At 52.8% G+C, this 19,384-nt stretch overlaps 1 protein-coding gene across 10 annotated transcripts in view; it reads right to left on the bottom strand.

The window, feature by feature from the left end:
• The window catches only part of PYROXD2 (pyridine nucleotide-disulphide oxidoreductase domain 2), a 28,653-nt gene continuing 13,759 nt past the window's right edge, over positions 4,491–19,384 (bottom strand). For 3 of the 10 annotated variants that reach the window (XM_021072316.1, XM_021072317.1, XM_021072315.1), the window contains 10 exons: positions 19,082–19,235; positions 16,958–17,019; positions 16,764–16,861; positions 13,540–14,173; positions 12,458–12,530; positions 12,026–12,182; positions 11,513–11,667; positions 10,682–10,788; positions 8,841–8,961; positions 4,495–5,525 (listed from right to left, as the gene is read on the bottom strand). In XM_021072316.1, the coding sequence (XP_020927975.1) occupies positions 5,410–5,525; positions 8,841–8,961; positions 10,682–10,788; positions 11,513–11,667; positions 12,026–12,182; positions 12,458–12,530; positions 13,540–14,173; positions 16,764–16,861; positions 16,958–17,019; positions 19,082–19,235 (1,677 nt within the window). In that variant the 3' untranslated portion in view covers positions 4,495–5,409. Of the gene's footprint in view, positions 5,526–6,814; positions 7,863–8,840; positions 8,962–10,681; positions 10,789–11,512; positions 11,668–12,025; positions 12,183–12,457; positions 12,531–13,539; positions 14,174–16,763; positions 16,862–16,957; positions 17,020–19,081; positions 19,236–19,384 lie in introns of those variants that run through there. The other 7 variants (XM_021072313.1, XM_021072314.1, XM_021072318.1 and 4 more) reach the window with 7 other exon arrangements.

A 19,384-nucleotide genomic window follows, 5' to 3' on the forward strand; every position in this document is an offset into this window, starting at 1 on the left:
CCCCCTGGAGCCTCGGGTTCCAAATCCACCCTGACTCAGCTCCAGGTTCTAGACAGACACAGAGAGGAAGATTACAGCCTTGGGAAGCATCCTTGAAGGTCCTGACGGGGGAATTACCTAGAGAGAAGGCAGTTCTCCTCACACTGGAAGAATTGGGTGTTGAGACAGCTTCCTTGGATAGTGTCCAGCGTGGATCCTCTGGTCTGGCTCCAATTGTTTTATAGGGACGGTGGCGGGGGTGGGGGATGTGGTGGCAAGAGAGCTGCTTTTTATTTGCATCTCCATCTTCGCTCGGCTGAACCCCCGGATTAGGGGCTTTTGCTTCTGACTTAATTTGCTTTAGTCCTCACAACACTCTCTAAGGACAACTGACCCTCCTTTGCAGAGGAGGAACCTACCTTTCAGGCCTGACCCACCTCAAACCCTGGTCTGCCCCCCAGCATCTGCCGCCCGCGAGGTCCCAAAGAACCCAGCGCTCCACTCACCTGAGCGAAGGTCGCTCTCAAACTGTGAAAAGGATCAGAAGCCTTAAAAAGCACAAACGAGCAGGAGGTGGACAATTTAAAAATAAAACCGACATGTACTCAGCCTGGAACGGAAGCTCCTGATGGGTCCATCCTCCCACCTCATCGCCCCGATTCACCCCAAACCCTCGGCGGCCCCTCCCCCACGGCTCAGGTCGCATCAAGGGCTCCGCTGGCTCATGGGCATCCTGGCCACCATGAAAGGTTGCTGAGTTGTGCACGGGAGGCAGCTTTCCCGACACACATCTCCTCTTCCCAACCTGGAACGCCTTTGCAAACAAACATTTTTCGCCCTGTAGTTCCAGAGGAGATGTCCTTAAGCTCGGGTAGGCGACCGTATTGTGACCTGATTTCCGCTCAGCAGTGAGGTTTTTCTGTCCCCTGGCAGAGGACAGACAGATGCTCAGCATTCCAGACAGGGCTGGTGGTGGGATTGCTATTTATTTAATGGCTAATTCCACTTAGGTGAAATTAATTTACTCTACCATCATGACTCACCTTGTTTCCTGCCCTAAAGGGCTCCTGTAATTTACACCTGACTGCTTCTCTGGGCCCCGGCTTCCTGGGCTAAGGGTTGGGAGCTGGGTCTTGGGGTGACTCATGTTAGGAGGTCATTTATACACAAGAGAGGTTTTCTCATTATAGACAGAGGAGGGTTACTAGAAAAGCAGTGGTGTTGGGTTTTCTCCCTCCTAATAACTGGTTCCCCTTTAGGCTACCCCTTTCCAAGGAAGTTTGTTTACTATTATTAGACTTCTTCCCCACTCCAAATATGGGCTGCTCCAGTTTATACAGCATGCAGATGATTCTCTGTCTTCTCCAGGGCAAACTCAGCCCCTGGGTTCTCACCCGCCTCCAGCCCTGATGAAATGTAGGTCAGCGGCACAGTCCCAGAGCAGGTGTCCTGGCCAAGGCATCTGGGCTGCTCTTGGAATAAAAGGCTCTCGGGACCATTGCTTACCAAGCTTATGAACATCTCTAAAAAGCACGGGCTGCTCACTAAAGTTTCCTAAAGAAAAGCCCCCTGGCTAGGGTCTCTCACATGTCTTGAGACAGGGGTGAGCAAGGAATCGTTGGTATTGAGGCTGCTGGTGACAGGGCTCTTCTATAGAGACCGGAAGGGTCCCCAATGGCCTCCTGTGAACACCCCAACCCTGAGCAACTGGCCCCCGGCAGGCAGTGGGGGTGATGGTCTGAAGATCTGGTTCTAGTCTTTTGGAGTCACTGCCCCATTCCTAACTCACTTCCATCTTTGATCCGCTCATTTGCTTGCCTTGGGAGATGCCAAGAGAGAGCAGCCAGAAAGTTGGCCTTGGGGGTCTCCGCCAACACCGTGAATCTGACCATTTACACAAGGGAGGGCACTGGGCACCTTCCAACTTGTACTCGGTCCCCACTGTCTTTGCCAACAAACTCCCTGTTGGCTGTAGATGGGAGCCCGCCTGCAGATGGGCTCAAGCCCTTTGTTCTGCCTGATTCCCATCATGGCTTTTCACATCCCCTTTGCTCCCCAACAGTGCGCCCCTGAGTCCTCTGCCCATTCCCACCTCCCTGCCTCTGCCGCACGGCACCCTGGGGTAATTAGAATGCCTTCCTCATCGTTTTTACCCAGCAAGTCCTGAGTCATGCCACTCTAGCTCAGGTTCCTTCTGCGGGAAGAAATACTCCCTGACCCCACCTGCAGAAAGCAACCCCTCTCACCATCAAATTCCACTGGTGTGCTGCATACAGGCTCATCTGGCATCGGAGATGTTCATATTCCTTATACATGTGTTCTCGGCCTCCCCCACTACACTGTGGATGCTGTGAGTCTAGGGACTACTGCGTCACCTTCCTGCCCAGCCTTAATGCACAGGTAGGTCTACAATGAGTGGGACTTGATAATGATCCAACCAGTTACCTACTAGTTGGATCCAGAGTGTAGCTTCCTGCTTCGAAAGTGACTTTTGGTATCAGAAGGATCCCACTTCTAACCTTGACTGCCAACTCCCAGCTCCGTGACCTTAGGCAAGCATTTAACTTCCTTGGGCTTGTTTCTCATCTGCGAAAACAGACACCTAGTGTAATTAGTTCCTGGGCCTGTTGTGGATGTAAGCAAAGTAACACAGGTGAAGTGCACGGTTGGTGCCTTGCCTGGCACTGAATCAGGTCTCAATAAACAGCAGTCATTATTGTTGTCTGATTCATGTGGGGGCTGGTGCCCAGGTATGCCTGCTACAGCAGGACTTATCCATTGACAAAATGATAGATACACTGGTTTTAGGGGAGGCAGCCTGGAGAGGATGTTGGAGTGAGGCTTGGGGAGCCAACAAGGAGAGAAATCAGCAGTAAACCCAATCCTGTTTCTCCCAGCTTTTCAACGGCCTGCAGACACAATGGCTTTTAGCCGATTCTCCAGATACTGCAAAGTTTTTCCCAGAGGCAGGTGAGGAGTGACTGTGTGTGACTCCAAAGACCCATACCTGTCACCTGACCTTGAACATAACAAACAGACCCCCCAGGAAGGTAGCTCCAATTACAGGCATGGAGTTGAAGGAGCTCTTTCAAGGCGGATTGATTTATTGGACCAGAAATACAGTGCAACAGCCCACACAGATTCTGCCTTTGGCAAACAGCCTTGCCTGCTTGCTTCTCTCTTGCCCTGATATATTGATCTGTGTGTGTGAGTTGGTGTAGTTTATTGCAGAGGTATACGCGTGCCCTGATACCCTGGATGGAAGCTCCTGGCTTGGGGGTCCCTGTTGGAGGGCTCTCCAAACCTGAGACTAAACGCTTTCTCCATGTGGTGGCTTTAATTTCTCTGCTTCGGGTGGGCCCGGAATATTCCAGAATGCCTCTTGCCCTGTCTGAACCCTCTGCTGCTGAGTGCACTAACGTGTTGTTTTGTAAGGATGGGGAAAAACCGGTCTTCTTTGGGTGCTTGTGCCAGGCAAAACGTCACTGTCCCTATTAGTCAAGAGAAACAGGGACTCAGAAAAGTTAAGGGACTTTGCCAAGGTCAAACGGCAGTAGAGCCAGGGTCCATACCAGGTTCTTGTTCACCTCTCTCTCTATGTGTATACATCATATAAACATATGACACCCATGCTATACATAAAATTCCCATACACACATATCTCCCATATATAGAAAATACATACATATTTTAGAGACAGAACATCTCTATAAATAAAATTGGGATCCCACTGTATCTTTTCTATTTATTTATTTATTTTTGTCTTTTTGCCTTTTCTAGGGCCGCTCCCACGGCACATGGAGGTTCCCAGGCTAGGAGTCGAATCGGAGCTGTAGCCGCCGGCCTACACCACAGCCACAGCAACACAAGATCCGAGCCACATCTGTGACCTACACCACAGCTCACGGCCACACCGGACCCCTAACCCACTGAGCAAGGCCAGGGAACCCGCAATCTCATAGTTCCTAGTCAGATTCGTTAACCACTGCGCCACCATGGGACTCCCTCACTGTATCTTTTCTATTAGCATTTCCCCCACGTGATTCATACAGTAATTCCATAAATGTGATTTAAAAAATATTGCTGTTTGATATTCCATCACATGCAGCTACCATGATTAATTCTCTATTTGGGGATGTTTAAGTTGTTTCCAATGTTTTGTCATTGGGAATCATGTTGGATGAATACGCTTGTATGTAAATCCTTGGGGACATCTCTGATATTTTCCTTAGGCTAAGGGACAAGATGGTGACTAACCCATCAAATGGTTTGGCTTTTGGATGTTGGCTTTTGAGTCTCATTATTATCATTATCATTATTATTATTTTGTCTTTTCTAGGGTTGCACCAGTGGCAAATGGAGATTCCCAGACTAGGGGTCAAATCGGAGGTGTGGCCGCCGGCCTACACCTCAACCACAGCAATGCCAGATCCCAGCCGTGTCTACACCACAGCTCACCATAACACAGGATCCTTAACCCACTGAGCAAGGCCAGGGCTCGAACCTGTGTCCTCTTGCATACTAGTCAGATTTGCTTCTGCTGAGCCACAGTGGAAACTCCTTGAGTCTCATTATTAAAGTCAAATTTATGCTGCTGCTGACAGTGTATGAGAGGGTCTTTGCTGCCCACCCTGGTGGTTTTCTATGACAGTTTTTCTCAATTTTATAGGTAAAACATGATCGTTTGACTTTAATTGCATTTAAACGATTCCTGGTGAGGTTACATGTTTTGTCAGACTGTTCACTTGTGTTTCGCCTCATTGTGCACTTTATGTTCTTTCAGCACGTGTTTTCCCACTCCCCCCACAGAACGCCGCCCTGGGTGAGCCCCTTTCCCGGTGCACCCCTGCCTTTACCGCAGGAGTTCTGTCCGTGTCCCACACAACTCAGCTTGGTCAAATGCTCTGCAAACAGAGCAAGTGCCAGACAAATGCACGCTCATAAGGCCCGCAGGTGGCTTGGCCAGCCACATCTGTCATTCCTCCGAGCAGGATGCCCGAATTCCTTCCAGCACCGTAAACCTCCCCTCTCGCCCAGACCCTGGACCGTCCCCAGGGGCCATCAGAGCAGGAGGGGGCTGGCCGTGGCACCTAATGACTTCACCAGCTGGGGGTCACGTGCACACGGCTGTGCCTCAGAGGAAGGACTCCCTGCTGCTTTGGGGAAACGGGCAACTGTAAATCAGGTAACAATGTGGCACTGATGTATTTATCCTTGTAAGAATTTTCCATTCTGAAGTCAGCAAGGGACCCATTGCCCGAGCCACAGCCAGTCTGCAGTCATCACTTTGGGAAACTCGGTCCCCTCGCTGAGCTGGATGGGGAGGTGGGGGCCGGTAGGAGCCAGGGCACCCCACAGGGCCGGGCCCGATCGTGTATCTCAGTCTGAACCACATGTTGTCTTGCAGAGGCCAGAGACAGACACAGGAAGTCACCGCACAGTGGGAGACTCTTCCTCGCACTGTGAACACTGCTCTATTGCCTGCCCCGCCTCCTCCTCCTTCCTCCTCATTCTGAGGGAACGTTTGCCTGGACAGCAGCTGCGCCCTGGGAGGCATGACAGTGAGGCATCCAAGTTAGAGCGGACCTGATCAAAGAGGAGCTTTCTGGCCCTCAGGGGGTGCCAATTAGCAATCAAGGCCAAGGCTGAACTCAGTGTTCCATAATAAGTCACGGTATAGCCTCACAAGTGAATATTAGGCAGCCACGAAAAACAATGTTTTCCAAGGATTTTTATGAGCCTGAAAAATGCTCAGGCCATGAAGTAAGATGAAGGAAAGAAAGGGGTAAAACCCACTTACAGAACATAGACTATGATCCCAATTATGGAAAAGACTGAAAATATTACAAAATGATGCCTGTGATAATCTCTGCAGATAAGATTAGGTCTGAGTTTTATGTTCTTTCTTAGTACATTTAAAAAATTTCCTACATTAAATATTTGTAACGTTTCTTCACAAGAATAATGCATATTTTGAAAGACCAAGTCTGACTTGACAGGCCCCAGGGCCCTGGGGTTTCACAAGTTCCCATTTGTTACTCAATTCCGCTCCCTCTGCGGGAGTTAGGGGTGGCTGTCCTGGTCCTCACCCCACATCCCCTCTTTCCCTTCACCCCTCCTTCCCTCCCTTCATTGTTTGCCTCTTTCCTTCCCTTCCTTCCTTCTGGCCTTCTTTCATCCCCCCACTCCCCTTGGGCCCGGAAGTCTTTTGAGAACAGCAAATCTTAGAACCCAGACCAAAACCAAATTTTCAACAAGCTCAACATTTTAGCTGTACTGGTGCTGCATGGGGCAGGGGTGGCAGGGCTCCTGTGACAGCTCCTCCGTGGGAAAGGCTTGGTGGGCCCAAAGATCACCCTGCTCTGCCCTAGACGCACTGCTTCTAGAAGGGTTGGTTTTGACCAGGTGCCAGGTTAAAAAAAAAAAGATTGTTGAAAAACTGTCTTCCGCGGCATCTAGCAATGACAATCCTATCTCCATCAATAGCATTAGCAGCAAGACCACTGCCGGGTACCAAATGCGTATCTGGGAGTTCCCGTCGTGGCGCAGTGGTTAACGAATCTGACTAGGAACCATGAGGTTGCGGGTTCGGTCCCTGCCCTTGCTCAGTGGGTTAACGATCCGGCGTTGCCGTGAGCTGTGGTGTAGGTTGCAGACGCGGCTCGGATCCCGCGTTGCTGTGGCTCTGGCGTAGGCTGGTGGCTACAGCTCCGATTCAACCCCTAGCCTGGGAACCTCCATATGCCGCGGGAGCGGCCCAAGAAATAGCAACAACAACAACAACAAAACAACAACAACAAAAAAAAAGACAAAAGACAAAAAAAAAAAATGCGTATCTGTGTGTCAAGAATGGACTAAACCATGCTTTATTGTCTTATTTGATCTTTAAAACGACTCCTCTACAGATGAGGAATCTGAGTTTACTGAGGTTGAGTAATAAGGCAGGTATGCGTTCCTTTGCATAAATTTGTCCGGGGAGAAGAGGGAGGCCAGGTCTCAGGGAACCTTCTGCCTCCTCTGTTGATGGGGCCTCTGGACCACGGCCTTGGCTGCTGGGATAGGGAAGGTGGCTGAGAGAGGTGCGTTAGCACAGGGACATTTGTGTAACTCTTTCTGACTGAGTGTGACAACCCAACTCACTTTAGAATAACACAGGTTTATGTAGAAAAGGTTTTAGTGATGAAACAGGTCAGGCTGGCTCATGGGAGGTAAGAGGTTGAACCTCCAGAGTCGGGAATGTGGGCACCCAGATATCCCAAAGCTGCACCTGCTCTGCGCTCACTCCTGACTCCTATTTGCCTGATCCTGGCAGTTTTGACAGCTGGAGAGGCCAAGCACTGTTCACACCCCTGCGGGTGACTTTGTGGGGCACTGGGACTGCATCCTTTCTTATAGTTGGCCAGGAAAGTGACACAGTAGATTGGGCCTCTCCCAGGCAGCTGCTAGCGGGCCCAGCAGTGAGGAGAGGACGCTGGTTGGTCAAATGGTCTGTTTGGAGCTGAGGATGTGAGATGACTGAGCATCCCAGACAAGTTTATCCCACATAGTTCTTCCATATTACCTACTCTACTAACAGAGAGAGAAAACTGCAAACTCTCTGTAGAAAACACTGCTATCAATACCACAAAGCCAGGTCATTCATGGAGCCAGGGGTGCAAGGTTAACTAGGACCAAATGTAACGTGTGCATTTCTTCTACGACAGTGACTTGAGCCCTGAGAACCTGACTGCCTCAGGCCATATCCTGGGAGGCTGACCCCATGGGGACTTAAAAATCTCAAGGGTGAATTCATCTTCCTGGGTTGGTCCGTGGTCACATGCTCCTGAGGTCCCTGAAGACCACGCGGGCTGCATTGCGTCCAGCGGCTCCCATGACACCTCCTCCTGGAAGGGAGTCTCCCATGAACCAAAGCTGGGCTCACTCCCCAACCTGCCATCCCCCAGGGGGCTGCCAAGGTGCCGGCCACAGAGCAGAGCCGGGATGCCTGACAAGTGGCGCTGGGGCCACGGGTATCAGAACCACCCGGGATGATTATTGAGACAGATGCCAGGCTCCCCTCCAGGCTTCCTGCATCCGTGCCCTGGGGAGGGGTCAGTGCAGCATCCAAGCAAGCCCTCCATCCCGCGCCCCCATCTGAGAGCCAGGTAGACTCAGCACAGGAAACTAGAACAACAGACAAACATTTTGGGGAGAAGACATGGAGCTCAGAGGAAGCATCTATATGAAATGTACCTCAGCAAGGTCCACTAGGCCCGGGGTGGGAGGAGGAAAGCAATTTTTTTTTTTTTTTTTTGTCTTTTTGCCTTTTCTAGGGCTGCTCCTGTGGCATATGGAGGTTCCCAGGCTAGGGGTCTAATCGGAGCTGTAGCTGCCGGCCTACACTACAGCCACAGCAACTTGGGATCCGAGCCGCATCTACAACCTACACCACAGTTCATGGCAACGCTGAATCCTTAACCCACTGAGCAAGGCCAGGGATTGAACCCGAAACGTCATGGTTTCTAGTCAGATTCGATAACCACCGAGCCACAGCAGGAACTCCAGGAAAGCATTTTCAATTTGAGAAAGTGTCCTCTGCTGATCCTTACTGGCCTAAGAGAGGGATGGGGAATTTAGCAGCAGGGTCTCCCACAACCCACAGTGGGAGTTTGGAGATCTTTCCACACTGGGGCACATCCCCAGGCCTCAGCAGGAGGTGAGCTAACGTGTGGGCTGTGGCCAGAGAGTTCTCAACACAGAGAAGACTTTTCTCCTGGGAGTTCCCTGCTCCCCTCCTTGCACCCTGCCTCCTGCCTGCAAGTCTCTGACATCTGACCAGCCCTCCCCGCCCACACAGGGTATTGGGACCGAGGCTCACTCACCAGGATGGGCCCCACTCCCGCAGAGATACAGCCCCGGGAGAGGGCAGCGGTAGCTGGAGTGCAGCGGCACCGGGCGGGCAAAGTAGAGCTGGTCCAGGGTCATGGCGCAGTGGAATATGTTCTGCGGGAGGCAGGGCCACAGTCGTTAACATAGGAGTTCCTAGTTTCTACTGCCTTCGCCGGGTTTCCTCCCCTCCCTGTTCTCCAAGGAAGGCTCTCCTTCCAAGACATTTTCTCAGGCTCTTGTGATGCAAAATGAGCAGGGGAAGAGAGAGGACAAGGACTAGATGCATTTAGAAGCAGAGTCGAAAGCCTTTACAGAGTCTGAGCAAACTGACTGGGAAAGGAAAATTAAAAAAAAAAAAAAAAATTGCTGTGGACTAGGAATCCCCCTCACTCTGTTTGAAAAAGAGAAGACTGTGATTTATTTTGGTTGCTGGAACGTTTCTTTGGCCAAGATGCTTATCTGAGCCTGGGCCCTAGGGTCCAAGCTCTGGCATCATCACAGTAAGTGGCAGCCAAGGGCGTTGGGACCTAGGCTGGGTTCCGTTCCACTGGCCTGGATCGGCCCAGCCAGGGAGGGAGGGTGTGGCTGAAGGGTAAGGTCACGGATGAGGGGCAGGTTTGGACAGAAGACCAACATCTGCTGGATGTCACCATGGGGATGTCCTTCTGGCTGCCCCGCAACGTGTCCCAGACTGAGCTCCTCCTCCTCTCTCAAGTCTGCTCCTGTCCTGTCTCCCCTGCCCCCAGTGGATGGCATCACCTTCCTCTCCTTGGCCCCAGGTGGACCCCGCCCATCGCCTCTGCCTGCCCTCTGCCCGCCCTTTGCATGCACGTTTATCAAGACTTCTGGGAGTTCCCATCTTGGCGCAGGGGTTAACGAATCCGACCAGGAACCATGAGGTTGCGGGTTCGATCTCAGTGGGTTAAAGATCCGGCGTTGCCGTGAGCTGTGGTGTAGGTCGCCGACACAGCTCGGATCCTGCGTGGCTGTGGCTGTGGTGTAGGCCAGCGGCTACAGCTCCAATTAGACCCCTAGTCTGGGAACCTCCATATGCCACAGGAGCAGCCCAAGAAAAGGCAAAAAGACAAAAAAAAAACCCACAAAAACTTCTGCATCTGCCTGCCCTACGTCGCCACCTCCAGGCCTTCCCTCTCCTTCCCGCTGCCTGGCCTCCCTTACTCTCTACCTGGCCCAGCGCCATCTAATAAAAATATATATAATGGCAGCTTTCCAGTAGCCTCGTTAAAACTCAAAAAGAAACTGGTAAAATTAATGTTAATAATAGATCCAAAATATCATTTCATCATGTGATCAGTCTAAAAATTATTGCCGAGACACGTTACTTTTTGCACTCTGTCTCTGGAGTCTGGGGTGCATTTTATGACCTGAAGCACATCTCACTTTGGCCTGGCCACGTTTAAGCACTCGACAGCCACACGAAGCTGTGGCTGCTGTATGGGACCTGGCCTCCTAACCAGTCCCCCTGCCTGTGGGCTCAATGAATTGCTGACAAATCAAAGACAAGTGTGAGGACATCTTGGAGGGGGAGGTCCCTCTGAAGAGAGACAAGTGGGAGAGGCTGAATGGATGTCCAGGCCCGGGGGCCACAGTCCGGGGGACCTCAGCAGGTGCCGCCTCTTCTGTCTGCATCTCCTCTCTCCTACCCCATCCCTTCGACCGGACTGCTTCTCTGTCCCCTCTCTGCTGCGGTCTCTGCCTCTGTCCTCTCTTCCTGCTGAAAGCTGGGTATGAAGGGACAAGATAAAGCAGAGTGGGCATACCTGAGACGGGGTGGCGCAGGGACAATGTGACGAGACCCCAGTCCTATACTCACCCCCCCAGGAAGATCAAAGATTCTCTCCAAATCCGGAGGTGTGAGGATGTCTCTGCCCACCACGGAGCCCTTGAAGCCGGGGGCATAGGCCTCGATACAATCAAACACTGGTGCCGCCCATGCCGGGAGACGAGAGGGCATCAGGAGGAAGAAGAGGCATTACGATTATACAAGTTAGCAAATTTACTAAAATTCATTAAATGCTACACTTAAAATTGATATTTTTTCATATGAAAATTATACCTCAATAAGCAAAAGGCAAAAAGAGTCCACAGACAGACAATTCATTACCAAGGCCAGTGGGTCTCAGGCTAGTCCAGCTTCCCAACTCTTTCTCACCTTTTCACTCCCACTCTAATAATGGAATTACTTGTCTCTCCTTGAATATGCAAAGATTTCTTGACCTTATTGCTCTGTTCAAGTTATTTCTTTTGCTTAGAATGCTCTTTGTTGCCTGGTTAACTCCTATTCATCCGTTAAAACCCAGCTCAAATGTCCCTTCCTTTGGAAAGCTCTCCTTTTCTGTCTGGCTCACAGTTTCCTCCTCTGGTTTGCACAGTCCATTGTGCTATAGGATTAGTTCATTAGTGTCTCCCACCGGACTGTGAGCAACCCGAGGGCAGAAACTATGTCTTCTGGGCTTTCTTAGCCCAGTACCTGACCCCAGTAGGCACTCCTTCACTGTAAATTTAGGTTTCCTTGGTTACTCCTCTCCCTTGGCACAGGACTTGCAGGTGTGAATCCTGACTGGGGCAGTCAGGAGGAGAGGGGTCCATTTGGGCCCCACGGCCAGCTGTCACCACCGAGACAGGACAGTCTAGCCCTCTTTACCTCTATCTGCGTAAGTGTTTCTCTCCAGCTCATCCCAGGCTTTGCCTCCAGCCAGCGTGTAGGGCGTGTACTGAGTGAAGAGGGAGATGACGTGGCAGCCGGGGGGAGCCAGGGTGGGGTCCAGCGAGGAAGGGATGCAGAGCTCAATTATAGGTCTGTGTGGGATACGGGGAGATGGGGTGGGCCTAAAGAGCAGCACCTGCCGGGGGAAGGGCTGGGGAGCAGTTCGGGGATTATAGGACAGAAGGAAGCTCTGAGATGGGAGGCTGCCAGGGCCGGGCCAGTGATTTCCATCAGCTAGGGTGGGATTTACTTGCATGGGTTTGGCGGCCGCCAGGACAGTCCAGACCACCCATGGGGAGCTCCCTCATCCTCAGGCCCCAGCCGGACCTCCAGGCTCCAGCTCTCTGGTCCCACCCAGCTCAGAGGGGGGCAGGTGCAGCCTGTCCCCACCTCCCCCACCACACACCCTGTGCTCCAACCCAGCAGCTCAGTGTCTTCAGGGGCCCCCACCTGTGGGAAGGCAGGCCATCCACAGCATCTTCAAAGGCCTGATGGATACGAAGGGTGTCCTCACAGTTGAGGTGGGTGGAGCACTGGTGATGGGGCAGCGGCTGGCCCCTGGGAGTATTGGGGGCTGCCAGGAAGTTGGGCAGCCTGTTGACAGCCACTGAGAGACCAAAGAGGTGGAGGGGGGGGCGGTCAGAGCCCAAAGACCTGTGTCTTCAGCTCCCTGGGATTCTCCATCTCTACCCATCACCTGCTCACCCACATGGTGGACTAGGAAGGAAAGTATGAAAAGGTGTTTCACCTTCAAATTGGGGGGCGGGCTGGGGGTCAGGGAATAGGATGATGATGCAGGTCAGTCCTTCCCAGACCTGGAGATTCCTCACTCACATAACCTCAACAGAGAGGTTGCACTCTGCACTCTGGCACACCTCTTACCGTTGATTTTGGTAACAGGTGACTGGGTGTCCAGCTGGGAGATTCTCTGCACGAACTCCTCGGGAAGCCACTCCTGGAAGGAGAAGTTCCACGCTGGAGGTGCCGAGGCCCCAAGGGGGCTGTCATCCTCCTTCGCTCAGACTGATCCAGCAACCTCCCTCAGAGCTCAGCCAAGCCACCTCCTCCGTGAAGCCCTCCTGGACCCTTCCCACTCAGCTCTAACCACTTCTTCTTTTGCGCTCTGCCAACAGTCCTGACTGCAAACCAGCTCCTGCTACGAATATGACCAGTGGGCTGCAGCCTTTCTCCTCTGATCTGTAAACTCTTAGAAATCTCGATGACCTCAAATTTGTCTTAAGATGATTTTTTTGGGGGGGAGGGGGCAGTTCCCAAGGCATGTGGAAGACCCCAGGCCAGGGATCAAACCACTCCCTGGGCCAGTGACCTGAGCCACTGCAGTGACGATGCCGGCTCCTTAACCCACTGAGCCACCAGGAAACTCCTTAAGACACTTTAGAACTGATGTTTGTTGAATTTTATTCATGGACTCACTCAGAAAAAGTGATGCTTTGTCTCTAAGAATAGTTGGGAGCTCCTTGCTCACACACGTATTACATCTTTGGCGGGTAGGGAAGGTGTGGCCAATTGCAAAAACTGCCCCAAATCCTTGCCCCTCCCTATATGCAGTGTGTCTTGTTACATGCCCAGCCGTTGTGGGCTTGTTACACAACATTCACACGGCAATGGATACCTGAACCAAACAGTGGAATTGTGTGGAGGGGAGAAATCAGGATAGGAGGGAAGCTGCAGAAATCACACTTGGCTGAAAGTCAGACCTGGGTTCTGGCTCTGGCTCTGCCAACTGCGGTTCCCTCACCTCACCTCCCTGGACCTTCCCCGTCACTTATGAGGCTTCTTCCCTGTTTGCTGCCTGCCTGTTAGGTGAGGAGAGAAGGACGGGCTCCCGCACACGCGGAGAGACTCGGCACTCCGATCTCCCACCCAATGCAGCCCTGCCCCCTGGTCCTCTCGAGTTGCAGCCCCTGTGACCGCAGACGCCTCCCCACCCCGCCAGGCCTTACCTGTGGCGTCAGCTTCAGGAAGGTGCTCTGCGGTGACGCGTTGGACAGCACCACTCTGCTCCTCACCTCCGAGCCATCTTGCAGCACGACTCCCTGAACGCGCCCTCCACTGCTCACCTGCACACTAGCCACCGTCTGGAGCCCCGGGAACCCGGGGAAGGGACATGCAGGCTGGGTCTTAGGGGATTTCGCCATCGTGCTGCTCACAGGCACGACCAGCTTCCTCACCCTCTGCCGATTTTCTGCTGCTCCTAGGTGAGGCCTTAGCCACCCCCTCCTCCAATGCAAAGGCTGGGATAGAGGCTGCACCTCCAAAGGGGCGGGCAGAAGAACTGGGACCTGGTTCAGAGCTGCTGGGCCACTAACAGGCTGCAGAGCCCGAAATCCTGATTCTGAGCCCTGCCTTGCCCATCGGGAAAGGGAGGGACCCTCTGAATCTGAGATTGTTCTATTCTCAGATCCTTGCAAAAATCGGGGTCGGGGGCTGTTCACCTTTTCAGTGAAGATGCTTGCTCCATGTGCGGTGGCTGAGCTTGCAATGGCTTCAGAGAGGGCACCCATGCCACCCTCGACGTAGGCCCAGGCCCCCCGCATCCCCTCCAGGCCCCCCATCACGTGATGCAGCAGCACATACCTGAGGACAGGTCATCAGAATCAGTGGCCAGAGGTGGGATTTAATCTCCCCAGAATTCCAAATATTCCAAATATTCCTTCTCATTTTTTTTAGGGCCACACCCGCAGCACATGGAGGTTCCCAGGCTAGGGGTCTAATCAGAGCAACAGCTGCCGGCCTACACCACAGCCACAGCAACACCAGATCCGAGCCACATCTGCGACCTACACCATAGCTCATGGCAATGCCGGATCCTTTAACCCACTGAGTGAGGCCAGGGATCAAACCCACAACCTCATGGTTCCTAGTCAGATTCACTTCCACTGCACCATGATGGGAACTCCTTCCTTCTCACCTTGTACCTTCAGCTTCTCCCTACCCCATCCATCCCTGGCCACTAGCCTTTAAAGGAGCTCCAGGCTCTAGTAAGAACCCTTCACCTCCCTTTTTACATCCTTGCCCCATGTAGATGTCTGGGGGCAGAGCTTTGGTTCCAAAAATGTGGTGGTGATGCCCAAACCAGCATCTCCCACACTCCTGAGTGCCAGCCTGTAGGCCCAGCTACCCACAGCTATCTCCGCCAGCATCACTCTGGGCAGGCATCTTAAACCCATCCCCTCCCCCCCCTCCCCATTCCCCAGCCTGTTTCTCCCTCAGGCTTGTCTCCATCCAAGTGAATGGCACTTTCAGTTTCCAACAGAAACCTGGGGGTCAGTCTTGGCTCCTACTAGTGGCTCACCGCCTACATCCAATCAGGTGCCTCCCAGAGAACTTTCTGAGGCCCCGCTCCCTGCTGCCCCCTCCCTGGTCCAGGCCACTCTCTCCTCTTCCTTAAACTGCTGCACTAACGTCCTCCTTACTGGACCGCCCTCTCTAACTCTTTCTTCCCTGCAAACCTTCGTCCACATAGAACCTGGAGCCTGATCTCGAACCCAGGGATGCTCCTGTCGCCTGGCTCCTTTCAAGCCTTCACTGGCTCATTGATGCTCTCCAAAAATGGCCTTCAGGGCTCCTGCCTGCTTGTGGGCTCGTCCCTCTCCAAGCTCCGCCCAACCCCTGCACTCCTCCCAAACCAAACTCTCAGGGCCTTGAATAGACCACATGATCCATCCCCAGCTCTTATGCTCACAAATGCTGTTCTGGAATCTAGAACCCTTTTCCTCTTTTTTTTTTTTGGTCTTTTTGCCTTTTCTAGGGCTGCTCCTGTGGCATATGGAGGTTCCCAGGCTAGGGGTTGAATTGGAGCTGTAGCTGCCGGCCTACACCAGAGCCACAGCAACTCGGGATCCGAGCTGTGTCTGCAACCTACACCACAGCTCACGGCAATGCTGGATCCTTAAACCGCTGAGCAAGGCCAGGGATCGAACCTGCAACCTCGTGGTTCCTAGCTGGATTCATTAACCACTGCACCACAACGGGAACTCCCCTCTTCCTCTTCTTATGTTTGGCTAATTTCTCCTGTGCTTAGAGTCTCAGATGAAACATGTCTTCCTCGTGGGGGGCTCCTCTGAGCCTGCACCACTGCCCCCCTGCCTTGTTTCCCCATCGTAACACCCGTAGCTCTCTACTCCCACTACTTGCTCTGTGTCCACCTCTCCCATCAGGATTTCAGCCCTGCCAACCACCGTCTCCCCGGCACCTGGCACTACCAAGTGCACCATCCCTATTTACTAAAAGAATTAATGAAAAAAGAAAATAACCTAAAGGCCCATTTCACAAACTGGGCAGCAGCTAAGTGGGGAGGATACCCACAGAGAAAAGGACGGGAGGCCCCAGACGGAAGATCCACACTGGCTGGTTGGCCAAGGTGTTGCAACCGCTGCCAAGGCCCCCTTTGCCAGGCCCTGGGGAATCTGGGGCTGGCTTAGTGTGTGTTGAGAATCTCCTTCCAAGGGGTGTGCCTATCCCTTGAGACAAAAGCCACACTGACGGTTTCTAGCTGCATCTCCTGGTGCAATGGAAATGGCCCAAGACTTGGCAGCGTCTCTATCCCAACACACACACACACACACACACACACACACACACACACACACACACGGCCTCCATTCCTGTTCCTCCAGGGGCTCCTTAAGTCACACAGCAACCACAGACTGCACTGTGTCCGACTGCCCCCTCTCGGCTGAAGCTGTCAGCACACGCCCCACTCACAAAGGGAAAAGCCGCCTCCCGCCCCTTCGAAGGTGCGTGAGGGCCTGTCCTGGAACCCAGGGAAAGGGTCTGTGGGACAAGGAGGAGCAATGGGCCTTCCTGGGAAGGAAAGAGATAGACAGACGGATGGACAGGGAAGAAGACACTCAGCTGAGATGCTGCAGTGGGAGGCAGGACAGAGGCTCCTTCTAGGGAAGCAGTAGGGAGTATGACTGGGAGGGAGACGCTCGGGGGGTCACACCCCTCAGCTGGAATCAGCTCTGCTACTTACTAGCTGCGTGATTTGGGGCCACATACTTCCCTCCTCTGAACCTCCACTGCAGCTTTGAAGGTTAAGTGACTCGTGGGTGAAGTGCTTGGCTCCTGCCTGGCCCTCTGGGTGAGCTCCATGAATGACAGTTATCCCTCGCAGGATGAGTTTGCTCCACTCCCGTTGCCTGACCTCGCCCCCTGCACTCACCCGCTCCCCGGAATGTGGGGACTTGTCATGGCTCCAATTACAGCATCCGTTGCTAGAGTGGCTTTTAGAGGCTCGGACTCAAACCACTGATCCAGCACCTGGGAGAGCACATGGGCCGGGAGAAAGATGGGCTTACCTTGGGAGGGGGAGCACCCTCGCTTCAAGGTCCAGTCTGAGTCTGGGGAGCCCCTCACCTTGACACTTGGAGCTGTGAGGACCTGGTAATACTGGGGCAGCTGGGCTCCCAGGGTACGGCCTAAAAGAGGAGATCCATAAAGTGTAAACTGAGACAGGCGAGCAGGAGCCACACCAAGCTGTAATGTCTCTGTATCTGTTTATCTGTAAAATGTGAGTAATACTTTGTACTCCCAAGGGCTACTGTGAGGATTAAATGAGATATGTAAAGCATTTGCAAGTCCACAGGCACTTAAAACATTTTAGCTGTTAGAATTATTTGGGGGAAAATTGTAATTTGCATCTTATTCCCTTATCTTGAATTCTATGAGGCTATATTCTGGGAGGCAGTGGCTTGGCTAATCCATTCCTCTGACAGTGATTCAAACTATCTCAGAGAGTAAGGGCACAAGGACCTGGAAGGCAGGCATCACAATCTCTAGGCAGTGTAGCCCCAGTGCCTAGTTTAGTATCTGGCACATAACAGTTGCTCAGTAACTGTTTACTACATGAATGTTTATTGCATGTTTAATGCATGAAGCTCCTTGGCCTGGAGCTGAGACGCTATGTCTACTCCGGGCATTTGTGATAGAGTTCCACTTGCCCCGATCCTTCACCCTCCCCGGATCCATACCCTTTGCCACGTAACTCTGCCCTGCCTCCCACCCTAACTGAGTTGACCTGCTCTGCTCCTGGATGCTGGGCTCACATGATTTGCTTGGCCAGTGGAATGTTTGCAGATGGGATGCACTCCGAGGCTGGAACCTGGCCTTCACACTGAGGCTTGCCCTCTGTGTGTCTGTCATGGACATAAGAAGGCCATGCCTGGATGAAAGGCCCCTGGAGCAGCGCTGCCCCAGCCTCAAACACATGCATGAGACCAGGCCAAATCAGCAGAGCCCAGCTGGGATCAGCTGAACCAGGCAGACACATGAGAAATAAAATTTATTTGTTTAGTCCACTGGAGTTTTATGGTTTGTTATGCAGTAATTTTGTGACCACAGCTAACTGCTTCAGTACTTCTCTAGTAGGGATGCTAAACTGGTCTTTGTACCCTAGAGGAGTGGTAGAATAGCAGAGCGGCCTTGGGGAAACCGCCCGTCTCACACTCATGGCAGACATCACTCATTCATCACAGATATTTTTTCTTGCTCAGCCCAAACGTAGCATCCCTATTTTTTTTTTTTTTTTTTTTTTTGTCCTTTTTGCCATTTCTAGGGCCGCTCCTGAGGCATGTGGAGTTTCCCAGGCTAGGGGTCGAATCAGAGTTGTAGCCACCAGCCTACACCAGAGCCACAGCAACTCGGGATCCGAGCCGTGTCTGCAACCCACACCACAGCTCACGGCAACGGTGAATCCTTAACCAACTGAGCGAGGCCAGGAATCAAACCCGCAACCTCATAGTTTCTAGTCGGATTCATTAACCACTCAGCCACAACAGGAACTCCCTAGCATCCTTCTTCTGGGGGGAGCATCTCTTCAAATTCTCTAGGCCCTGATCTCATACTCCGGCCCTGGCTATGATGACGAGCTCCACGCAGGCTCCGGGCAGCTTCACACAGGGCACTCCGGACAACATCTCACTTCAGGCCTGTAAGATGCACCCCCACTTCTTCCTTGAGCCTTCTCCGGTACCACAACAGGACACCCTGGGAACCCACTTGGTACTCATGGATGCACCACCCAGAAGTTAATGCCTCATGTGGGAGTTAATACCGCATGGGGCAACCTCTGACCACCGAGGGACAGAACCCGATGAGTTAATGTCTCCCCCTTCTTCTCTTGGGAATGTCCTCATGTGCATTTTATAAGGCTTCTCAGAGGGTCCGAGCAGGATCCTGCACCTCGTCACCTGCAGTGGTGGCCAGCTCAGGAATGCACCCTGGCGTCACCCTCTCTGTTTCCAGTTCCCCCTCTTTCCTTGGGACCCTCCCTCAAAGTGAACTACTGTACCTTTGGCTCAGGCTCTCTTTTTAGGGGATGCTGGCCTAAGACCTGCACACTAAAGTGTCCAGGCGGCCCCTATTAATTAACGGCAGTTGGCCTGCTACCTCGGAGATTCAGGCTTATGTCCAACGTGGAAAAAAATGGGCTCAGCCATGTGAAGACGCGCCTCATGCCCTGACACCTGCCCTTGGACTTACCCGCCTGCAGCAGGGGCTTGAAGGTGGACAGCGACTTGAGCCTTTGCAGCAGGGAGCCTCGCTGGAAGGCCTCCATGTCTACGGGGGCTGCGTCCAGCAGAGGCTCGATGGCTAATGCCAAGCGATTCATGAACGCCTCGTATTTGGGAAAGGCCTGGAACAGAGGTCTGAGTCAAGGCCACGTTGCCTAGAACCCCACAAGGACACTGACCCCATGCTCTGCCACCCCGCATGGCCTGCTGCCCCCCAGCTGAGGCTTGATGTTCTCTCAGGCCTCACGCCCAGCGTGGCTCAGCCAGGCCA

The sequence above is a fragment of the Sus scrofa genome, chromosome 14 (assembly GCF_000003025.6).
Source record: "Sus scrofa isolate TJ Tabasco breed Duroc chromosome 14, Sscrofa11.1, whole genome shotgun sequence".
Classification (NCBI taxonomy): Eukaryota; Metazoa; Chordata; class Mammalia; order Artiodactyla; family Suidae; genus Sus; species Sus scrofa.